Source organism: Peromyscus eremicus, chromosome 2 (genome assembly GCF_949786415.1).
Source record: "Peromyscus eremicus chromosome 2, PerEre_H2_v1, whole genome shotgun sequence".
In the NCBI taxonomy this organism is placed as follows: Eukaryota; Metazoa; Chordata; class Mammalia; order Rodentia; family Cricetidae; genus Peromyscus; species Peromyscus eremicus.
The window spans coordinates 65,337,167-65,356,920 of NC_081417.1; the positions used below are offsets into that span (position 1 = coordinate 65,337,167).

The following is a 19,754-nucleotide window of genomic DNA, read 5'->3' on the forward strand; positions in this document are numbered from 1 at the left end:
AAATAAGATGTAAACAATATGGATGATTGACTGTCAGACCATTGGCTATTGAAGGATTTCCTGTGCATATGGGGACAGGAAGAAATGGCCTTTCAATTGTGTGGAAATGTAACATTTTTGTGGTCCAAACATTCCATAAACAAAGAACTCATCTCCTCTCCCTGTTCAAGAAGTTTTTTCTTTTATTTCTTGGGAACAACAGGGGGAAAAGTCACCCAATTAGGATTAAAATGTTTGCTCTAAATATGATAAGCTGCATGTTCCATGCACATCTATTTTCTATTCTAACCAGTTTGTCTATGAAATAATGTGAACTCAATATAAAAATGGGGATAGCTAATCAGTGTAAATAGCAATGCAGGTGGTAAGCCATTCTTTTTATTTAGCTTATTATCATCTCAATGGGAAGCATCTCAATCTTGATTAGGTGGGGGTTTCCCACAGCAAGTCCATGAAATGGACAAAATAGAGCACTTGGTTCTGTGAGGCAGAGAACAGCACATAGCTTTAGTCCTTAAAAATTGAAAAGTAGGGAAGGAAAAAAAATGTCTATGTCCCAGTACCAAGCTTTCCAGGTAGAATGTGAGTACCACACTCAGGAGAATCTGTAGGAACACCCATTTCTGGCCACTGAGACCCCTGAGAAATGTCCTGACCATAGGCTGACCTCCTGAGCCTCGATCAGCAGCATTCAAAGCCTTTTACAGACATGGCAACATGAGCAGACATGACTTGCTTCAACAAGGAAGCTTGGCATTGCTGTGGTCATGGTGGATTCTTAGAATCCTCAAATAATTTTAACAGATTGGGAATTACATAATCCAAAACTAGAGCCAGGCGGTAGTGGAGCATGCCTTTAATCCCAGCATTTGGGAGGCAGAGGCAGGCGGATCTCTGTGAGCTCAAGGCCAGCCTGGGCTACAGAGTGAGTTGCAGGAAAGGTGCCAAAGCTACATAGAGAAACCCTGTTTCGAAAGACCAAAAAAATAAAAATCCAAAGCTAGAACATTAACTACTACTTCTCACAGCTAGGACACAGAATTTATGGAAAAATATATTCTGGCTTAAAATTTGCATTTTAAAAAATTATCCTTGTTGTTTTTCTTAAATTATGTGTACTGATATGTATCCGTGTGTGGGTTTGTGTATGTGAATGCGGTGCCAAGGGAGCTAAGTTACAGGCAAGTACGAGCCACCTGATGTTGGTGCTAGGAATTGAACTCAGGTTCTCTGGGAGAGTAGCAGGAATTATTGTGTTGTTTCTGAGACAGGGTCTCACTATATAGCTCTGGCTATCCTGGAACTCACTCTGTAGACCAGGCTGGTCTTGAACTCACAGAGATCCACCTGCCTCTGCCTCCTGAGTGGTAGGATTAAAGAGTGTGCTGCCATGCCCGGCTGACAATTTTCTCTACTCTTAACACTTTCAAGCATTAACTCTGCAGCAAGAACACACTTTATCAGTGAACCCAGGAAGAGTTCAGAAGTCCTAGGACAAATGGTGGTTCATATCCTCCAAATTGTTCCTTTAAATATCAGTGCACTTACACAATCGTTTTGCACAGTGTTAAGATGCTGGGCTGCCTGGATTGTGGTACTGACACGCAGATGTGAAAACGCAGGAGCCACCATGGGGCCCGTGGCTTTTCCATGACGGATGATGGTGCTTTCTTTCTCAAGGCAGCCAGTTTCATGGTTCCAGGAGTGACGGGCCCTGTTTCCATGTAACTCCCACTGACTGTCCTACTTCATCATAGTCTGCCTCGTCTGAGGTAGCTCTTCTGAGACTTGGCAGCACGGCTTTCATGTCTTCATGCTGAACGATTACTTCTCGGAGGTGTGGGTTTTGTGACTTTTCTCTCTGCTGATGGTTTTCTGGATGAATGACAGTCTTGTAGTGATCCTTGCTGTGATAGTTTGAATATAATTGGCCCTCATAGGCTCATAGGGAGTGGCACTATTAGGAGGTGTGGCCTTGTTGGAGGAAGTGTGTCACTGTGGGGGTGGGCTTTGAGGTCTCCTTGGCTCAAGCTTCACTCAGTGTGACACTCATTCACTTCCTGTTGCTTGTGGATCAAGATGTAGGAATCTCAGCTCCTTCTCCAGCACCATGTCACGCCATGATGATATTGTACTAAACCTCTGAAAATGTAAGCCACCCCAATTAAATGTTTTTCCTTTATAAGAGTTGCCATGGTCACGATGTCTCTTCACAGCAATAGAAACCCTAACTAAGACACTTGCAGATGGTCTAATCCAGAAAAGTACCTGGTTCCACCAAGAGCCAAAGAGTGCCCCTGGGAATGAAGGGTCACTTCTGATGTGCACCAAGAATGCTTGTGGAGCTCGGGAATGGGTTAACACTTGGCCAGTCACACTGTTAGCTTGGGTGAAATTTGTGGTCAGTGAAATACTGAGCTGGTTTTCAAATGAATAGCTTCTGAGTCCACCACCCGTGCTTGTCCAATTGATTTTTTCCCTCGGATCACTCTCCCTATTAATCCCTGTCGGGTCATGTTGCCTTGGCAGGTGTTTTGGCCACAGGGCTTTCGTAGTCCTGAGACTAAAAGGCTTGTTTGTACAGTTGCCAGCTGTAATCACCATGCTTTCTTGTCAAGGAACCTCCTCTTCTCAGGTCTCCTTCGCTTCTAGTGCTCAGCCAGCTAATTGTCTTTATCATGGTCCAGCTCCGGGCCTAACTCTTAGGAGGTTGCCCTCCCTAGCATGAGGAACAACGATTGCCTCCTGTGTATCCCTGATCTCTCTCTGCCTCTCTTCTGCTCTGTCTCTGGTTGCTCCATCTTCTGAGTCTTTAGTGACGCTCCTTTCCGGATGTTGAATACTCATGGCTGACAGCCCTGTGCCTCTGTGCCCTCTTACACTGCTCTTGGGTTTCCGTGGCCTTTGACTCATAGCTTCTCCTGATTCTCATGGATCTCATTCGATTTCTGTTGCTTGAGATCTGATGCCCTCTTACAGTTCTACATTCCTAAATTCTTTCTCTGCCTTCCTCCAAGGCATTGCTAAGCATCGTCAAGAAGGGTTAAGCCAAAGGGAGCCTGAGTGACTTAGAAATCAGGACTTACAGCTCAGCGGTAGATCCCTTGTCTGGCAGGAGCGAGGCCCTGAGTTTGATCCTCAGCATAGAAAAGGAAGGGAAAGGAAAGAAAGAGACCAGAACTGTCTGGAGTGCAGATAAACCACTGCTGAACCCGCCTCGTGGCTCTGCATCTGGCCTTCTCTGCAGTGGGGTTGCGGGAGAGATTATTAAGTGCTTTGCAAGATTGAAGGCATTCTGCCACGTCCACAGGACCCTGGCCTGTCGATCTGGAAGCTCTCTTCTAAAGAAAAATGAACTCGGTTGGCTCTGACTTGTCCTTGGTAACTCCCTAGTCATCAGTGATCTGCGTCCAAAGCTCCCTGCACGTCTCTTAGATTTTTACCAAGAATTAACAGCAGGCTTTCCAGTGTGTGCTTTTCCAGGTTTGTTGTGGAGAACTTGATGTTGACCATGTGTAGTCTTTAAGTATGTCTTCCTTTCCCTGATCTTGGGCAGTGCCAACTGTGGCATATTTGGTCCCATGAGCATCTAGATTTACCTGGGGAGCAGTCTTAGACCTCCTCAGGTCGTCTGGTCATCTCATCACCAGCTCTGGATTTCAACTTTTTCTTTTCTTATTTTAGTTATCCTTTCAGGTTGGAAAACCAGGAGTTTCCACACGTGTTTCTTCCTGGGAACAACCGGGCTTCCTTCCCTCTCTGCTCCAGCTTTGTTACTCTCTGGTTTGAAAGCAAGCTGTGTCTCTGAGATGCTGAGTTACAGTTGTGTGTCCTGTCACGCCAAGTAACATCACAGTTATCCTCTTGTTAAAAACGTCAGGGTCCTTTTTTCATGTCATGTACTTCGTGCATTGGTCTGTTGATATCTAAGTCCTTGAACTTCTTTGCTTCCTGCAAATTCTCCATTGCTTCCCTTGGTTACATAGAACATGGCCCAGAGTGCCATCTTGGGGCTCTTATACACCACAGACACCCTAAAAGTTGGCCTAAACGACCTAGAGTGTTGAAGGGAATGTGGGATCTAGCTGGAAAATACTCCACTGAACAGGAAGAGCATGTCCTGTTGGACTGATTCATGTAAAAACTACTCAAGCACCACAGTTTGACCTGATAAGATCTGTATAAGGGTTTGCCATTTAATCGTACCTACTAACGTGAGTCTTTATACTTCTGGAGAAAGAGAGTGCCAGTCACATGTCACAGAGGCCCGAGCATCAGGGAGCTCTGTCTAGTTCCCATAGGTGTTCATGGACAGACTGAAATTCAGAGAAGGCCAAAGTCAGCCAAAGTTACCCGGTTATTTTTAAGGTTTATTTATTTATGTGTACGAGTCTGTCTGGTGTGTGTGTGTGTGTGTGTGTGTGTACGTGCATGCACATGGAGACCAGAAAGGCTTGGGATCAGGCTTTGTTACCTAAGAGCTAGGACCTGAAGTCCAGTCCTAATGATTTCATGGTTGTACAGCAAGCACTTTTCATCATGGGGCAGCTACACACACACACACACACACACACACACACACACACACACACACACACACGCGCACGCACACACACGCTCACAGCCATTTGTATTTAATGTTTTCACAACTCCTGAGGTGGCACTTGGCTGGACTTCAGGGCCTCCCCTTCTAGTCCTCTCTGTCTCCGTGTGTCACCCCCCACTGTGCTGCTGCCATTTGGGATCTCCAGCTGTGCAGACACACCACCTCTGTGATGCCATTTGGGATCTCCAGCTGTGCAGACACACCACCTCTGTGATGCCATTTGGGATCTCCAGCTGTGCAGACACACCACCTCTGTGATGCCATTTGGGATCTCCAGCTGTGCAGACACTCAAGAACAGTATCTAGGTTGGGTTCCTTAGATTCTAGGAAAAGGAATCTTCTAACAGCGTACCCTCCCTTCATGCGGGCTTGACTGAGTCTGCAGCGGCCCTGAGGCTGTGTGTTGTTGCTGTTGTTTTTAAGAAGATGTAAATGGTTTTGTGAGTGCGCTCTTCCAAAGTGTGTTGTGTTACTGTTTTTCAGGGAACTCCCAAGTCATCCTTCTTGACGGAGGAGAAGAGGGCCCGGCTGAAGACCAACCCTGTGAAGGTGCACTTTGCTGAGGAGGTGCTGGTCAGTGGGCACAGCCAGGTGCGTCACCAGTAAGAGATGGGAGCGCTTGCTCAAGTGGACAAGCCTCTTCTAGCACATGCCTCCCTGAAGCTCTGGACTCTTCAGAAAGCGTTTGCAGGAGGCTTAGTGTGCTTCCTCTGGGAGGTGGCTGTCCGCCCTGGACAAGGGAAGCTGGTGGGGCCCTGGCTATGTGGGATGAGGAACAAACTCTGGCTGTGGCTGCCTGGTGTTCACCAGCTCCACTCCCCTGCTGTGATTGCCCTACAGGCTCCATTTCTCACTAGGAGCTTACCATTCCCTTGAAAGGAAATATTAATATATTGCTAATAATGATGGCAGAAGCTAGGATTGCTATTTTGATTTTTTTGTTGTTGTTGTTTTTGGGGTTTTTTTGTTTTTTGGTTTGTGTTTGTTTGTTTGTTTGTTTTTCGAGACAGGGTTTCTCTGTGTAGTTTTGGTGCCTGTCCTGGAGCTCACTCAGTAGACCAGGCTGGCCTTGAACTCACAGAGATCCGCCTGGTTCTGCCTCCCGAGTGCTGGGATTAAAGGTGTGCACCACCATCACCCAGCACACTGTTTTGATTTTTAACATCTGAGCCCAGCGTCTTATTGAACCTCTGTTATGAACTGTAAACCTTTTCTATGCCTAATCCTTAGTCATTACCATATCCTGTAAAGGATGAGTTGTAACAAAAGAAGAAACAGAGGCTTAGATTAAGAGAATTAACTGCTAAATCACACAGAAAGGAAAGAGAGGAGGAGCCTGGGTCTATGTGACTTCCTTTTTTTTTTTCCTAGACATGCTCTCTAGTCCTTTGTGATAGAGAGAGATCCAGGGTGATGGGAGAAGGCTGGGAGTGTGGGGAGTGTGATGTCAGAAGACATATTTGTTAAGGGAAATTTAGGCCTTCCAATTAATTGTTTTAAGATTTATTTTTATTTTTTATTTATGTGTGTATATCTGTGTTTGTCTGTATACTATATGTGTGTGTATCTGTCTTTCTGTATACAGTGTGTATGTATCTGTGTCTTTCTGTATACAGTGTATGTGTATCTGTGTCTTTCTGTATACAGTGTGTGTGTGTATCTGTGTCTTTCTGTATACAGTGAGTGAGTGTGTGTGTGTGTGTGTATGTTTGCATGCATGCTCACAGAAGCCAGAAGAGTGCAGTGGATCCCCTGTGGCTAGAGTTACAGTTGTGAGCACCCTGTGGATTCTGAGAACTGAACTCAGGTTCTCTGCAAAGAACAACAAACATTCTTAACCATGGAGTCATTTCCCAGCCTGAGGCTGATGTTTTTAAATATGAATTTATTGATCAAAGGCACATTTACTCATAATTTATAAAATGCCTGGCAACTATTGCCATTCTGAATCCAGCAACCAGTGTTAGATTTTAAAACTTTCAAGTCAAAACCCCTTGTCATCCAGAGAAACTGAAGGAATGGGGTCCGTGGCCATTTAAAACAAGGATCTGGTTGACCTGGTCCACATTTATTCTCTTTATTTTCTTTCTGCCCTACTGTCAGACAGACATCTCCAGTTAGACCCGAGAGAAAAAGATAAGCTTGTTCAGGGAGGGCCCGCAAGGCCTAACACGTCGTCAATCCGTAACCTGGGCTGCTGCCTGTCAGCAGGGATTTGAGTCTCAGAGTTGACACTTGTGAAAATGGATTGAACCTCTCCAAAGATTAAATTTAGATTCAACATGTGCATTCACTTAATCTTAGCCGAAAGGCCAAAAAGCGATCAACTTGCGGACTGCAGAGTAATATACATGAGGAGTAGTGGGAATAAGAAACAGCCCAGGACAGAGAGAATGAAGGCACCACAGGTGTGGACCGGGTAACCTGGACTGTTACTTTAAAAATGGCCATCATCCCTCATCCTCTGGTGTCTGTTCCGAAAAGACAAGAGAAGGACACATTTTGAGACCCAGACAGGCTACTGAACTGGTTAAGGGTTTTGGTGGGGATGGGCAGTTTAGAGGACCAGTCCTCCCCGAAAAGTGTCTCTGGGAAGCTCACGGGTTGGCATCTGCACCAGCCATCCACAGACGAGGCAGTGAAGCCGGTGAGCATCTATCCCTGTAACCTGCCTCTCCTTCCTTACAAGCGTTTAGAGGCTGATAACACTGACTGAACTTCCCTTGAAAGTGAGAAGACAGCTCTAAGGGTGCACACCATTCTAGAACAGTGCTTCTCAACCTTCCTAATGCTGCAGCCCTTTAATACAGTTCCTCATGTTGTGCTGACCAACCATAAATTATTTTGTTGCTTCATCCTAACTATAATTGTGATACTGTTATGAATCCTAATGTAAATATCTGACATGCAGGATATCTGACATTGGACTCTTGTGAAAGGGCCGTTCAACACCCCCACCCCCTGCAAGGGGTCGCAGCCCACGGGTTGAGAACTGTTGCACTAGGTTGTTCTAGAGTAGTAAAACCCAGCCTTGGAAATGGGTCTGGCTTGGTTCACAGTTAAAGAGACACAAAGGAAGCTGTTACGAAGTGATGGAGCTGGTGAGCTGCCAGCTCATCAGTAAAGGAGCACAAATCAGAAAAAAATGTCAGCCTGGATGCTGAGAGAAGAGTTACAATTGTGCCCCCACTGGGGGCTTTGTGAAATAGTGTGTAAACTTACGGGGGAGGTGGAAAAAGACACAACTCAATGTCTGCCATGAAATATGGCCAAGACATCTCACTTCTATAAATTTAGAATATAAGGAAATTCAAATGCAAGAAATGCATATACAAAAAGATAGTTGTAGTATCAGTATTTTAAATAGCCAAACCCAGAAAGACGCTGTGTGTCTAGAATGGAGAGGTGGTTATGTCAACTCCAATATTTCAGTTCCTTAGAATATTCTAAAGCCTTTGCAATAATAAATAGAGAGCCTACATTAAAATTATATATGAAATGTTGAAGAAGAGTGAAAGAATGTAGAATTGTGCACAGTCTGCTTTTCAGCTCTCCAAAATCCATGTACAAATTTAGACAAGAATTGAAAGAAGCTTTAAAGAGAAACAAATGGTGTGAGATGTATGTCAGGGCGGTGTTTTTTTGGAAGCCTTGTAAATCACAGATTATAATATTCTAAGGAGAAAAGCCCAAGTGGGAAATCCAAAATGAGATTTCTCCTCCCAGAGCCAGAAATGGGAAATGAGAGCAGAGGGGCTGCTTGAATCAAGTCCCACGTCGTGCCTGAGTGGGATTTGGTACCGGAGCCTGTCTTAGCCAGGGTTTCTGTTGCTGTGATTAAACACCAGGACCAAAGCAACTAGGAGAGAAAAACAGTTTACTTCAACTTATAACTCCATCACTGAGGGAAGTCAGGGTAGAAACCCAGGGCAGGAACCTGGAGACAGGAGCGGAAACGGAGGCCATGGAGGAAGGCTGCGTACTGTCAGGTTCCTTCCCCTGCCTTGCTGAGTCTGCTTTCTTATACACCTCAGGACCGCCTGCCCTGGGGAGGAACGGGCTGGGCCCTCCCACCTCAATCATTATCAAGAAAATGTACTAAAGACTTGTCTATAGTCATTCTGATGGAGCATTTTCTCTTCCCAGATAACTCTAGCTCGTGTCAAGTTGACCAAAAACAAACAAACAAACAAACAAACAAAAAAACAAAAAAACAACCAGGACAGAGTGTGACCCTACCTCTTACCTCCATAAATAAAAACATTGTATCAAAAAAAATTTTTTTTGGTTAGCTATGATATTTCACCCTAGAAGACTAGATTCTCATGGGGGAAATGCTGTCAGGTGGTCTTTTTTTTCTGGGGGGCAGGGGTGAGGAACTTTCTTGCCCAGTTGGGATTTCTACCCAGATTCTCCGTAGAGACACATAGATACCCCTGGTAGTCCTGGTTCAAATCCTGGGAACTCGAGAATTTCTCACTAGTTCTCACTTAGTTTCAGCTCAACTCAGAGATCATTTAGATCCCCCCAATGCTTCCCTGCTCCCAGGAATCCTGACTGGCATGGAGTTACTAAAGACTAGCCCTATACCTCCTACTCCCAAAGCCTGTAAGAGTGGTAGGGTCCCTTTGAGAGGTGATGGTTGGGGTCAGTGGAGGGACAGAGTGTCTCTCTCTGTCCCCTGATGATGCTTCACTGCAGAGCTGCTGTAGTAAAATGGGGGAGGGCAGGCTCTAGGGAAGCACCCCACTTCCACCCCCACCCTTATTCCACACCAGCCCCACACAGAACGGTCAAGAATCTCAGAAAGGTCCCACGTGAAGAGCACAGAAAATGACAGATAGCGGTCATCATTTTTCAATTGTGTCCCTTTAGGGTGGCAACCAACAGATGCACATCAGTGAACAGTTGTCAGCCACCCACAGGCTCCTGCAGTGCTCAGACAGGGCAAGACTCACCTTTCCGCCCCACTCCCCATCACCTGAGCCGCTGGCATGCATGTTCCTGGACAAAGCAGATCCACCTTCCCTGGAGAAATCCCCAAATGCTAACAGGCAGCTGGGGATTGGTATGCCAGAGCCAGAAGAGTGGGTCAGCACCGTAACACCACTCTTGTGTTTTCCAGGGGAACTCTCTGCTGTGTATGCCCAATGTGCTCAAGGTGTACCTGGAGAATGGACAGACCAAAGCGTTCAAGTTTGAGGCAAACACAACTGTGAAGGTATTAAGAGTAAACTTGGACCTTGCTTCCTAGCTTAATGGACTCCCAGACAGCCTGCCCTCTGTCTGCCTCAGTGTTCTGCCCACTGCAATCTGAGTGCCCATGCCAAGATATGTACCGTACTATCTCATTTGGTTCCACAGCCACCCAGGAAGATGTGTTTTTGTTACCTCCTGCAGGGAAGGGACTCAGGATTCTGAGAGGCAAAGTGGCTTGTCCAAGGTCATATTAAATCTCCTATGCCTTCACCCTTAACCACCAGACTTCCCTGCCTCTTGTCTCCACCTGCTACCCAAACACCAAATTAGCTAAACACCAAAGCAAGATGTGAGAACAAGCCCAGGCCCTTGCATGCTCTTATACATAACAAACTCCCTCTTGAGATTCTCTAAGAGGGGGTTATTGAGCCTGGTAAAGACCGCAGGAGCCTTCAGTCAAGTTTAGAGAGAGTGGGCATCCCAGAAACTCCAATTGTCCACCGCAGAGTAAAATGAAGCCACAAGAGGTGGGATGAGTAAGTCATGCATGTACCACATAGGATGCATCTTTCTCATGCCAGCAGGGAAAAGGACGTGTACTTGAGCAGCTATGAAGGGCAACCAAGATTTCCGGTGCACACCAGGAAAACGGGCATTATCAAGTGAAGCACACGGTTGGGAGCACAGGCTGTTCTCTTGGGGAAGGGAGGGGTAGTAGCCGTGGAGGGCCTCCAGTGCCAGACAGCACTGTCCAGAGATAGGAGAAATGGCTCTTGTTGTTCTTGAGCACGGAAGGAAGAGGTGTCAGAGAGAGGCTGCAGAGAGGAAGCAAACTATTGGAGTTGTTTTTAGAACATTAAAAGCCATAAGAGCTGAGTGTGGTGACACACGCCTTTTTTTCCAGCACTCAGGAAGCAGAGCCTAGCTCTTTAGGGGCTGAAGAACAGGTAGTGGTGGGATGATGTAGTTGTGGGTTATAGACGGCAACAAGACACATACACTTGTACAAGTACACACACACACACACACACACACACACACACACACACACACACGCACATACACCTAGGAACATACCTAATATTTCACTCTGGTACCTTCCTTTGGCAATTTCCCAAGGTACTCCAAATTCCCACAGTTTCTCCCTGAGTGTGACTTAGAGGATAGAGAGAGCCCTTTGGAACCCAGGAAGCTCCAAGTCATTGGAGGAGAAAGAGGGAGAAATGGATGGGTTTCATTCACGCCAGCCACTCTGCTGAGCACTTCCTTGTGTGCTGTCTAATTTAACGTCTGACTGACCTTGAGAGATGACTGACTAGCAAGCACTATCCCAACAGGCCCCATAGGTCCCCAACTTGTTATGATCCACTGGCTTATAGTTGCCATCAAGCTTGTCTGTTGCTGGGCTCTGGGCTGGGCTTGCCTCCCTCGTCCTTCTGCTTCAGGAGAGAGGTTTTGTGAGCGCATCAGGCTGGGTTTTACTTCTGTCATTTTCGATGGAAGGAGTGTGGACGAGGGCAAGTAAGCCTTCAGTGGCAGCCAAACATACCTGGAGGGGATTTACAATAAAAGTTCATGCCACAGAGGAATTAAGAAGATAGAGTTATGATGGTGAACAAAGGCTTAGCTGGTATAATGCTGGCTAATCTTATCTGCAGTAGCCAAATTTTATAAAGTGTGTCTTTCCGTGGTGGGTATAGACAATCCCTACTAGTGAAAAAAGGAAAACTCTCGTGAGCTCATCGGGGACTTCTCCTGCCCACTCACTCCCTTACCAAGGGAAGAAAATTCTTAAATCAAAAAACTTCCATTCTGGGACCAGGTATACAGCTCAATTGGTAGAATTTTTGCCTAGTCGACATGAATCCCTGGGGTCATCCTCTAGAGCAGTGGTTCTCATCCTGTGGGCCACGACCCCTTTGGGAGTTGAATGACCCTTTCACAGGAATCGAATATGAGATATCCTGCATATCAGGTATTTATATTACGATTCTTAACAGTAGCAAAATGATAGTTATGAAGTAGCAACAAAAATAATTTTGTGGTTGGGGGTTTCCACAGCCTGAGGAACTGTATTAAGGGGTCGAAGCATTAGGAAGGTTGAGAACCACTGCCTAGATCTACATGATAAAAGACCAGACAATAAATGTTTTAGGTTTTGAGGGCCATCAAGTCACTTACTCAACTTTCCTATCATAGTGACTGGCATGGCTTTGTTCTCATGAATTTTAACAAAATCAGCAGTGAGCTGGGTTTGTTCCATGGCTGTGGCTCTACATCTCCTCTCTGGATGGCAGGTGGAGGACTGCTAGGTGGCAGGAGGGTCCATTGGACAGCATGTTGCCAAGACAGCAAATATGTCAAGGGAAAGCTGGGAAAAGGGACTGACAGAGTCGGGCTTGCCAGCCAGCCAAGAAGCAATAATATGGACCAGTGAAATGCCTCAGCCAGTAAAAGCACTCACCACCAAACCTGAAAAACTGAGTTTGAGCCTCAGAACCCACAATGGTGGAAGGTGTAGCTGGAGAGTTTTTCTCCAGGTACTGCCAAGCCGCTGCAGTCCTGCAGCCCACTTACAAAATAATCACTCAGACGCTTATATTACGTATAAACTGTGTGGCCTCAGCAGGCTTCTTGCTATCTAGTTCTTGTATCTTAAATTAACCCATTTCTATTGATCTATAAGTTGCCACGTGGCTCGTGGCTCACCATTATCTTAACATCTGCTTCTCATCCTGGCGGCTGGCAGCGTCTCTCTGCCTCAGCCTTCCACTTCCCAGAATTCTCCTCCCTCTTTGTCTCGCCTATACTTCCTGCCTGGCTACTGGCCAGTCAGTGTTTTATTTATCAATCAGCCATAGCAATACATTTCCAGCATAGAGAACATCCCGCAGCAGGAATGAGAGAACAGATCCCTGTCCTCTTACCTCCACAGGCACGCTGTGCCGTGTGCACAACTACACACATGCACAGAAAACGAGTGAATTAAATGTAACAAAATAAATTGTTTTCATAAATTGAGCAGTCTGCAATGCCAAAAGTATATATGTCCTTATTTCATAATAATCGTATGGTTAAGAGAGAGTGGTGGGGCTTTCTGTCATGGTAAGCACAGTGCCTGGCACACAGGAGGTGCTGGATTAATGCTGTGGAGTTGCAGAAACAGATACCCTTTGCGGGATTTAGTCACTGGTTCAGTTGTGGAGGGGGGTGGAACCCATGGTGAGGGGACTGGTAGTCACAGGGAGCAGGCAGCACTTAGTGGTTTGGGGCTTTAAATCTGAGGTTCTGACGGGAGTTCTAGAGTGCATCCACAGTGGGCACCCATCAGGTGGCACTCTGATGAGCATCTCCTAGGCCCCAAGCGTTGGCGTATAACAGACCCCAGCTCTGCTAGCTAGTCTTATATCCGCTTGACACAGACTAGAGTCATCTGAAAGGAGGGAACCTCCATTGAGAAAATGTCTCCATAAGAGCCATCTGTGGGGCATTTTCTTAATTAGTCATTGATGGGGGAGGCCCCAGCCCATTATGCATAATGCCATCCCTGGGCTGGTGGTCCTGAGCAAGGCTGAGCAAGCCATGGAGAGCAAGCCAGTAAGCAGCACCCCTCCCTGGCCTCTGCGTCAGCTCGTGCCTCCAGGTTCCTGCCCTGGGTGAGTTCCTGTCCTGACTTCCTTTGATGATGAACAGTGATGTGGAAGAGTAAACCCTTTCCTCCACAGCTTGCTTGTGGCCTTGGTCTTTGTCACAGCACTAGAAACCCTGACCAAGACTCCAACATAGGTGAGGTTTACACTGTCAGCAAGCTGCTGTCTATTAGGGTAGAAGGTAATGAACAAGTAAACAAATGCTGGGAGTGAGCGTATGTGGATCACCGCCCGCCAGCCAGTGTCCTCAGTGCCTTCTGTGGGGAAATGAATGCACACAGCAGTCCGGTTGACAGATGTCGATGTTCCACCAATACTTCCCAGTGCTGCTTCCACCTAAAGCACTGTGCCGAGCCACACAGAACAAGCAGTGTGTCCGTGGGCACACAGTGAAGTGAGGAAGAGCGGTTCAATCCAGACTCCTTTCATGTACCTGCTATACTACTGTCTTTTACAAAAAGAACATAATTTATTAAAGAAATGGACATTAAATAATGATGGGGCTAGCCAGGCAGTGGTGGCGCACGCCTTTAATCCCAGCACTCGGGAGGCAGAGGCAGGCGGATCTCTGTGAGTTTGAGGCCAGCCTGGGCTACAGAGTGAGTTCCAAGAAAGGCTCCAAAGCTACACAGAGAAATCCTGTCTCAAACCTCCCACCCCACCCCACCCCCCAAAAATGATGGAACTAAACATACCCCAGGAGCTGGGGACCTAGCTCAGTGGGAAAGCTCTTATCTAGTATGTATGAGGCCATAGGTTCAATCCCCAGAATGGAAAGCAAACAAAGATGGCCCTGGAACTGAGGATCCTAGGCAGAGTGTCGTTTAGATACAATAGCCACACATTACCTCTCTGAAGAGGTGACATGTGAGCTTAATCTTGAAGGGAGAGAAACAGCCTTGTGAAGAATGATGGAAAAGGTGTGTAGGTCAGAGGGAACAGCATATGTGAGTGCCTGAGGCATTCGCCACGACAGGGGCCCATTGGAGAGAAAGGGTGAATACAGCCCGGCAGCCATCAAATCTCAGCACAGCACTGTCTGCTGTTCCATCTGGATAGCCTCCCTGGCAGTCTGTAGACATTGTTTCCTGCATTTCAGAAGAAGAAACTGAAGCCAGTCTCTCATAGTCACATGAGGTCACGGGTAGGATTCTGTCTAGAAAGCAGTTGATATGAGGCAAGAGACTGGAATCTCCCCTTGGTACCTTCATCCTCTGAAGAAAAGCAAGATAGATTGGTGCTGTGTGGTGCAGGGCCGTAAAGGTCCCACGTGGAACTGGGGCCCGCCCGTGTTAGCAGTAGACGCCGCCTTGGCAGCTTCTCCCTCCCAGATATTCTGGGGGAGCTGTGAGAAGGCCCGGGAAGTCTTCCCACTCATCAGGTGACCCTGTTCCCTCCGCTGCCAGGACATCATTCTCACAGTGAAGGAGAAACTGTCCATCCGAAGTATCGAGTACTTTGCTCTGGCCCTGGAGGAGCAGTACAGCGTCCCCCGCCTACACCTACTGCATGAGGAGGAGCTCATCCAGCAGGTAGGAGGACCCACCCTGCTCTGGGGAGGCCAAGCTCCTGAGCCACATCAGGGCTGGGGCCTACTGCACTCACTCAGCCTGGGGCTAGCAGGACAAGACTCAGGCCTGTTTTTCATCTGCTCCTATGAGGTAGGCAGGGCATAGTCCAGGACACCCATCTTATAGATGTGGAGATGGAGGCTTGCATGGGTACGGTGGTTTTCCCCAGTCATCACATATCTGATAAAGTCTTTTGCTTCCGGCTCTGATGATCTTTCCTGGCACCTGCTGCCTCAGGACTACTAGGGGACATTGGTTACTATGTCCAAGACCGTCTTTGGGGCACTTGCCCCACTGAGCTGCACCCCCATAGTAGGACAGGCCAAACAGCCAGTCCATCTGTGCTACCCAATCCTTTGGCCATGCAAAAAGTTGTACTGACTCCTTAAAGTCAAACACAAGCCAATTCAACAAATCATTATAGGGCGTATACTGTGAAAAGATCAGTTGAGAAAGGGACAAGCTTCTTCAGCAGGGGAATGGAATGGGGAAGCCTTGACCTTGGAATCACTCAGCCTTCCTCACTGCAAGTGAGTTATGATCCAGTCACCGCTCACCTACCGCTGCATACCTTTTTAAAATATATATATATAATTACTTGCATTTGCATTGAGGAAGAAAATCAAACTAAGTCCCCAAAATAGTTGAAGTGAGGAAGAAGGGAGGAGGAAGGTGCAGAACGGTACAAACTACATCTTTACTTGTGGAGACTGACACACTCATATGCGTTTCCTTTTTCTCCTGGCTGTGATAAAATTCCTGGCAGAAGCAACTCAGGAAAAAAGAGAGGTTTGTTCTGCCTCAGAGTTTAGGAGCTGCAGCACATCGTTGGAGAAGCTATGGCTGCAGGAGCAGTTCTTGTCCTTGGTGGTGGGAGCTGGTGGCAGAAGATCACATTGTGTTGGCAGATAGGAAGCAGAGAGACTGTAGACAGAAGCAGACCCAAGATACACCCCAGGGTTTTGCACCCCTGCCTCAGGGACCCACTCTCTCCAGCCAGGCCCCACCCCCTAAAAGCTCCACCGTCTCCCAAAATAGCCATGCCAACTGAATTGACCAAGTATTTAAACACTCAGTCCACAAATCGAGGAGTCCTAGGCTGTCTCTGGGAGGGTATTGAGTGGACAGAAGAAACATCACCCTTTTGAGTCACACGTTTTATACCACAGGAAAGAAATCAGGCTGAGAGAGAAGGCTATGCTGTCTGGGGAAAGACTGAAATAGAACAGGGCCCCCCTTTCTCTCTTTTCTCTTGTGAAGCCGCCTTATAGAGAACCCCAAGGTCACTGTGTCCTCTTTACCCTGGGCAGGTGGTGGAAAGGGAAGAATCGCAGGACTCCCGCTGCCTCTTCAGGGTGTGTTTTGTTCCCAAGGACCCCCTGGACCTGCTGAAAGAAGACCCCGTGGCTTTTGAGTATCTCTACTTGCAGGTGACTGGGCTGAGCTACCTGCCGTGACAGTGTCCTCAAAGATGCATTGGGTTATTCTGGGTTGGTGGCCGCTAAACAACTCTCCCAGAGGGATTGTCTTTTCCTGGAGGGCATTGGCCCCCATTACCCCTCCCAATAGTCCTCTGAGTTGCTGTAATGGGAGATTTGCAGGAGACTAATCAAATTTAGGCTTAGTCCTCGATGTAGATGATACATTTTTTTCTAATACTATTAAGCACTGCTATCGTTTCCATTTTTATTGCGGAACAGGGCTTTAGTGCTTTGGAAACTCACGGTAGAGATGATGGGACTGGGTCTTAGAAGGCGCATGTGTCTGAGGTCCCTATGTAATAGTCGAGCCATACCTGACTGATTGGTTGATTGCTATCTATCTATCTGTCTGTCTATCTATCTATCTCTATCTCTCTTTCTTCCTTTCTTTTTTCTTTTTGTTTGTTTTTTTGTTTTTCAAGGCAGTGTTTCTTCTTTGTAGCCCTGGCTGTTCTAAAACTAGCTGTGTAGCCCAGGCTGGCCTCAAACTCAGAGATTCATTTGCCTCTGCCTCTTAAGTCCTGAGATTAAAGGCATGAGCCACCATGCCCAGCTAGAAACCTGGTTCCCAGCCTGGGCCTGCCCTCTATTGCCTGGTCTGAGATTAATTTTGTTATTTTGATTTGGATGAAAAGAGTCATCTGGGAAAAATCACTAGTTTACAGAAGAGGCAATTCAAGTGGGGGGTTGACTGGCCCAGGTCTTTCAGAAATGGTACCAAGAAATAATAACAGCAGCAGCCCCAACACCACCAATGCATTATATTCGCATTTATATAATTCTGTGTGCTTTATGCTTGCATTTCTGAATATTGTCTTTTCTTTTCAATGTACATTGGTGTGAGAGTGTCAGATTCCCTGGAACTGGAATTACAGACAGTTGTGAGCTGCTACGTGGGTGCTGGGAATTGAACCGGGTCCTCAGGAAGAATAGTCTGTGCCCTTAACCACTGAGCCATTTCTCCAGCCCATATTGTCTTTTCTAAACCCCACAGAAATCAAGCAGTGTAGATCAGATAGTATGCATTTAACAATGGAAGGCACCATACTCAGGTGTTCTTAATAATGTAACTAAGGTCGCACGGCCAAGAACTAACTGTCAGAGCCAGCCCTCAATGCTGACTGCTGGCCCTGCAGTCTTTGACCTGAGAGGACAGGGGCCTGATGTGCATTCTCTTGTTGCCCAGCTGCTCTGTGTACTCTCTTGCAGAGTTGCAGTGACGTACTCCAGGAGCGCTTTGCTGTGGAGATGAAGTGCAACTCTGCTCTCCGGCTTGCAGCCCTGCATATCCAGGAGCGGATGTATGCCTGTGCCCAGCCACAGAAGATCTCACTGAAGTACATAGAGTGAGTGGCAGGGTCGGCAGCTGTGCCACATTGTGGCCGCTGGCTTCTAGCCAGGGTGGACAGACTCCACAGAAAGCTGATATTCACCCATCTGCCTTTGTCTTCCCATCCGTTCCCCTTTACCCAGCCCGACTCCCCCATCTGGGTAGAAGCCACTTCCACATGCAATGGCACAGGGTCCCTTTGGAAATTTCCAGTCCCTAGAAGGAAGTCCGAGGCAGTCAGTTGACAGTGTCTAAGGGCAGGGATGTCTTGGAAATAAATTCTTCCGACAGGTGTGAACCAGTTACTATTGCGTTTTGTCCCCCTCCCCCAAATGGGGGAGGTGTCAAGTCCTACGATCCATGTACCTCTTGATTCTTAGCTCTGAGAGCTAACACCCTTTATGCTAAGCCCCCCCAGGTCTCTGCTCTAGCGTGTCTAAGCGTCAAAATCATACGGAGAAATCAGAATTTAAAAATAGAACAGATCCCTGGTTCTACCCCTGGTATAATGAGTCAAGGAGCAACTTTAGGGGGATTCTGGGGCTTCTAGGCTAATGCCATTCTAAAGCTTAGGCTTGGGGATTGGCAGGTGCTCTCTGTCGCAAGAGTGTTTGGGCAGTGGACATGGCTAGTGGTAGAGCACTTGCCTAGCTTATGAAGACCCTGGGTTTGTTCCCTAGCAGGGGGTGGGAGCGTGGTTCGTACGTATGGATGATCATGCCACATACTTTGTTATTAAAAGGATTGTGAACAGGCCTGTGGGATGGCTCAGCAGGTAGAGGCACTTGCCACCAAGCTGACAGCCTGAGTTTGATCCCCAGGTGGTGGAAGGAGAGAGTTGATTCCCACAAGTTGTCCTCTGACCACCACACATGAGCACACTTGCTAAAATACAGCATCTCAGACTCTTCCTACAAGTTTGACTCAGTATAGACGCACAATAAAAAAAATAAAATTAAAAAGATTGAGAACTTCTGCTTTGATTCATGAAATATCACACAACACCGAGACAAGTCTATTTCCAGGTTAGTCGGAAGGTCCTAAATTCGGAATATGTATAATGTATATATCACGTGTGTCTATGGGGGGAACCCCTACTCTTTCTCACTCTCCTTTTATAGAGATAAATACGGATATAGACAGATCTCCCCTTTCTCTTTCTGTATCTATACCTCTGTCTCTCTGCCTGTCAGCATTCCTCCCACTAGAGAAAGGTGCTCATGTCTACTGTGTGTTCGGAATTCTAGATCTGAATTCCATGTCATTTGCTCTTCGTTAGAACCAAGTGCACAGTAAACATGGACCCCCTTGTCTCCAATGTCTCATGGCAGGAAAGACTGGGGAATAGAGAATTTTATATCTCCGACTTTACTCCGAAATATGAAAGGCAAAGACATCAAGAAAGCCATTAGTTTCCACATGAAGAGGAACCAGAATTTGCTGGAACCCCGACAGAAGGTAAGGTAACCATAGCCTCTGCCGACCCACCCAGTTGTCTGTCATGAAGCCTTGGGGGAAATGTTCAGCGTTGCCTGGATTTTAGGCACGTGAATAACTCTGATTTTAACACTTTTTTTTTTTTTGGTCTATTAAAGCAACTTATTTCTGCTGCTCAGCTACGCTTAAATTATCTTCAGATCCTTGGGGAACTCAAGACATATGGTGGGAAAGTCTTCAATGCTACCCTGATGGTATGTACCAGACCACGGTGGACTCCTGCTTGCTTGGGACCTTGGATGTTTACAGATTGGCAGATATTGATCAGGTCCTGGCTTGGTGTGTGTTAGCCCCGTGGAAGATGCTAGGGGAGGCAGAGCTGAATTAGTTCTGATTTCTGCCCTCCAGGATGAAATAAGCCACTCCACAAAACAAGGCCAGGAGGCAGGCTATGACCACTGTTCAGGGTGGGAAGATAGA

The 19,754-nt window shown here is 46.9% G+C and overlaps 1 protein-coding gene across 1 annotated transcript in view; it reads left to right on the forward strand.

The window, feature by feature from the left end:
• The window catches only part of Frmpd1 (FERM and PDZ domain containing 1), a 79,193-nt gene that overhangs the window by 48,571 nt on the left and 10,868 nt on the right, over positions 1-19,754 (forward strand). The window contains exons 5-11 of the mRNA XM_059255797.1: positions 5,090-5,197; positions 9,732-9,827; positions 14,862-14,987; positions 16,337-16,456; positions 17,717-17,853; positions 19,169-19,295; positions 19,433-19,528. Coding sequence (XP_059111780.1) covers positions 5,090-5,197; positions 9,732-9,827; positions 14,862-14,987; positions 16,337-16,456; positions 17,717-17,853; positions 19,169-19,295; positions 19,433-19,528 — 810 coding nt within the window. The remainder of the gene's footprint in view (positions 1-5,089; positions 5,198-9,731; positions 9,828-14,861; positions 14,988-16,336; positions 16,457-17,716; positions 17,854-19,168; positions 19,296-19,432; positions 19,529-19,754) is intronic.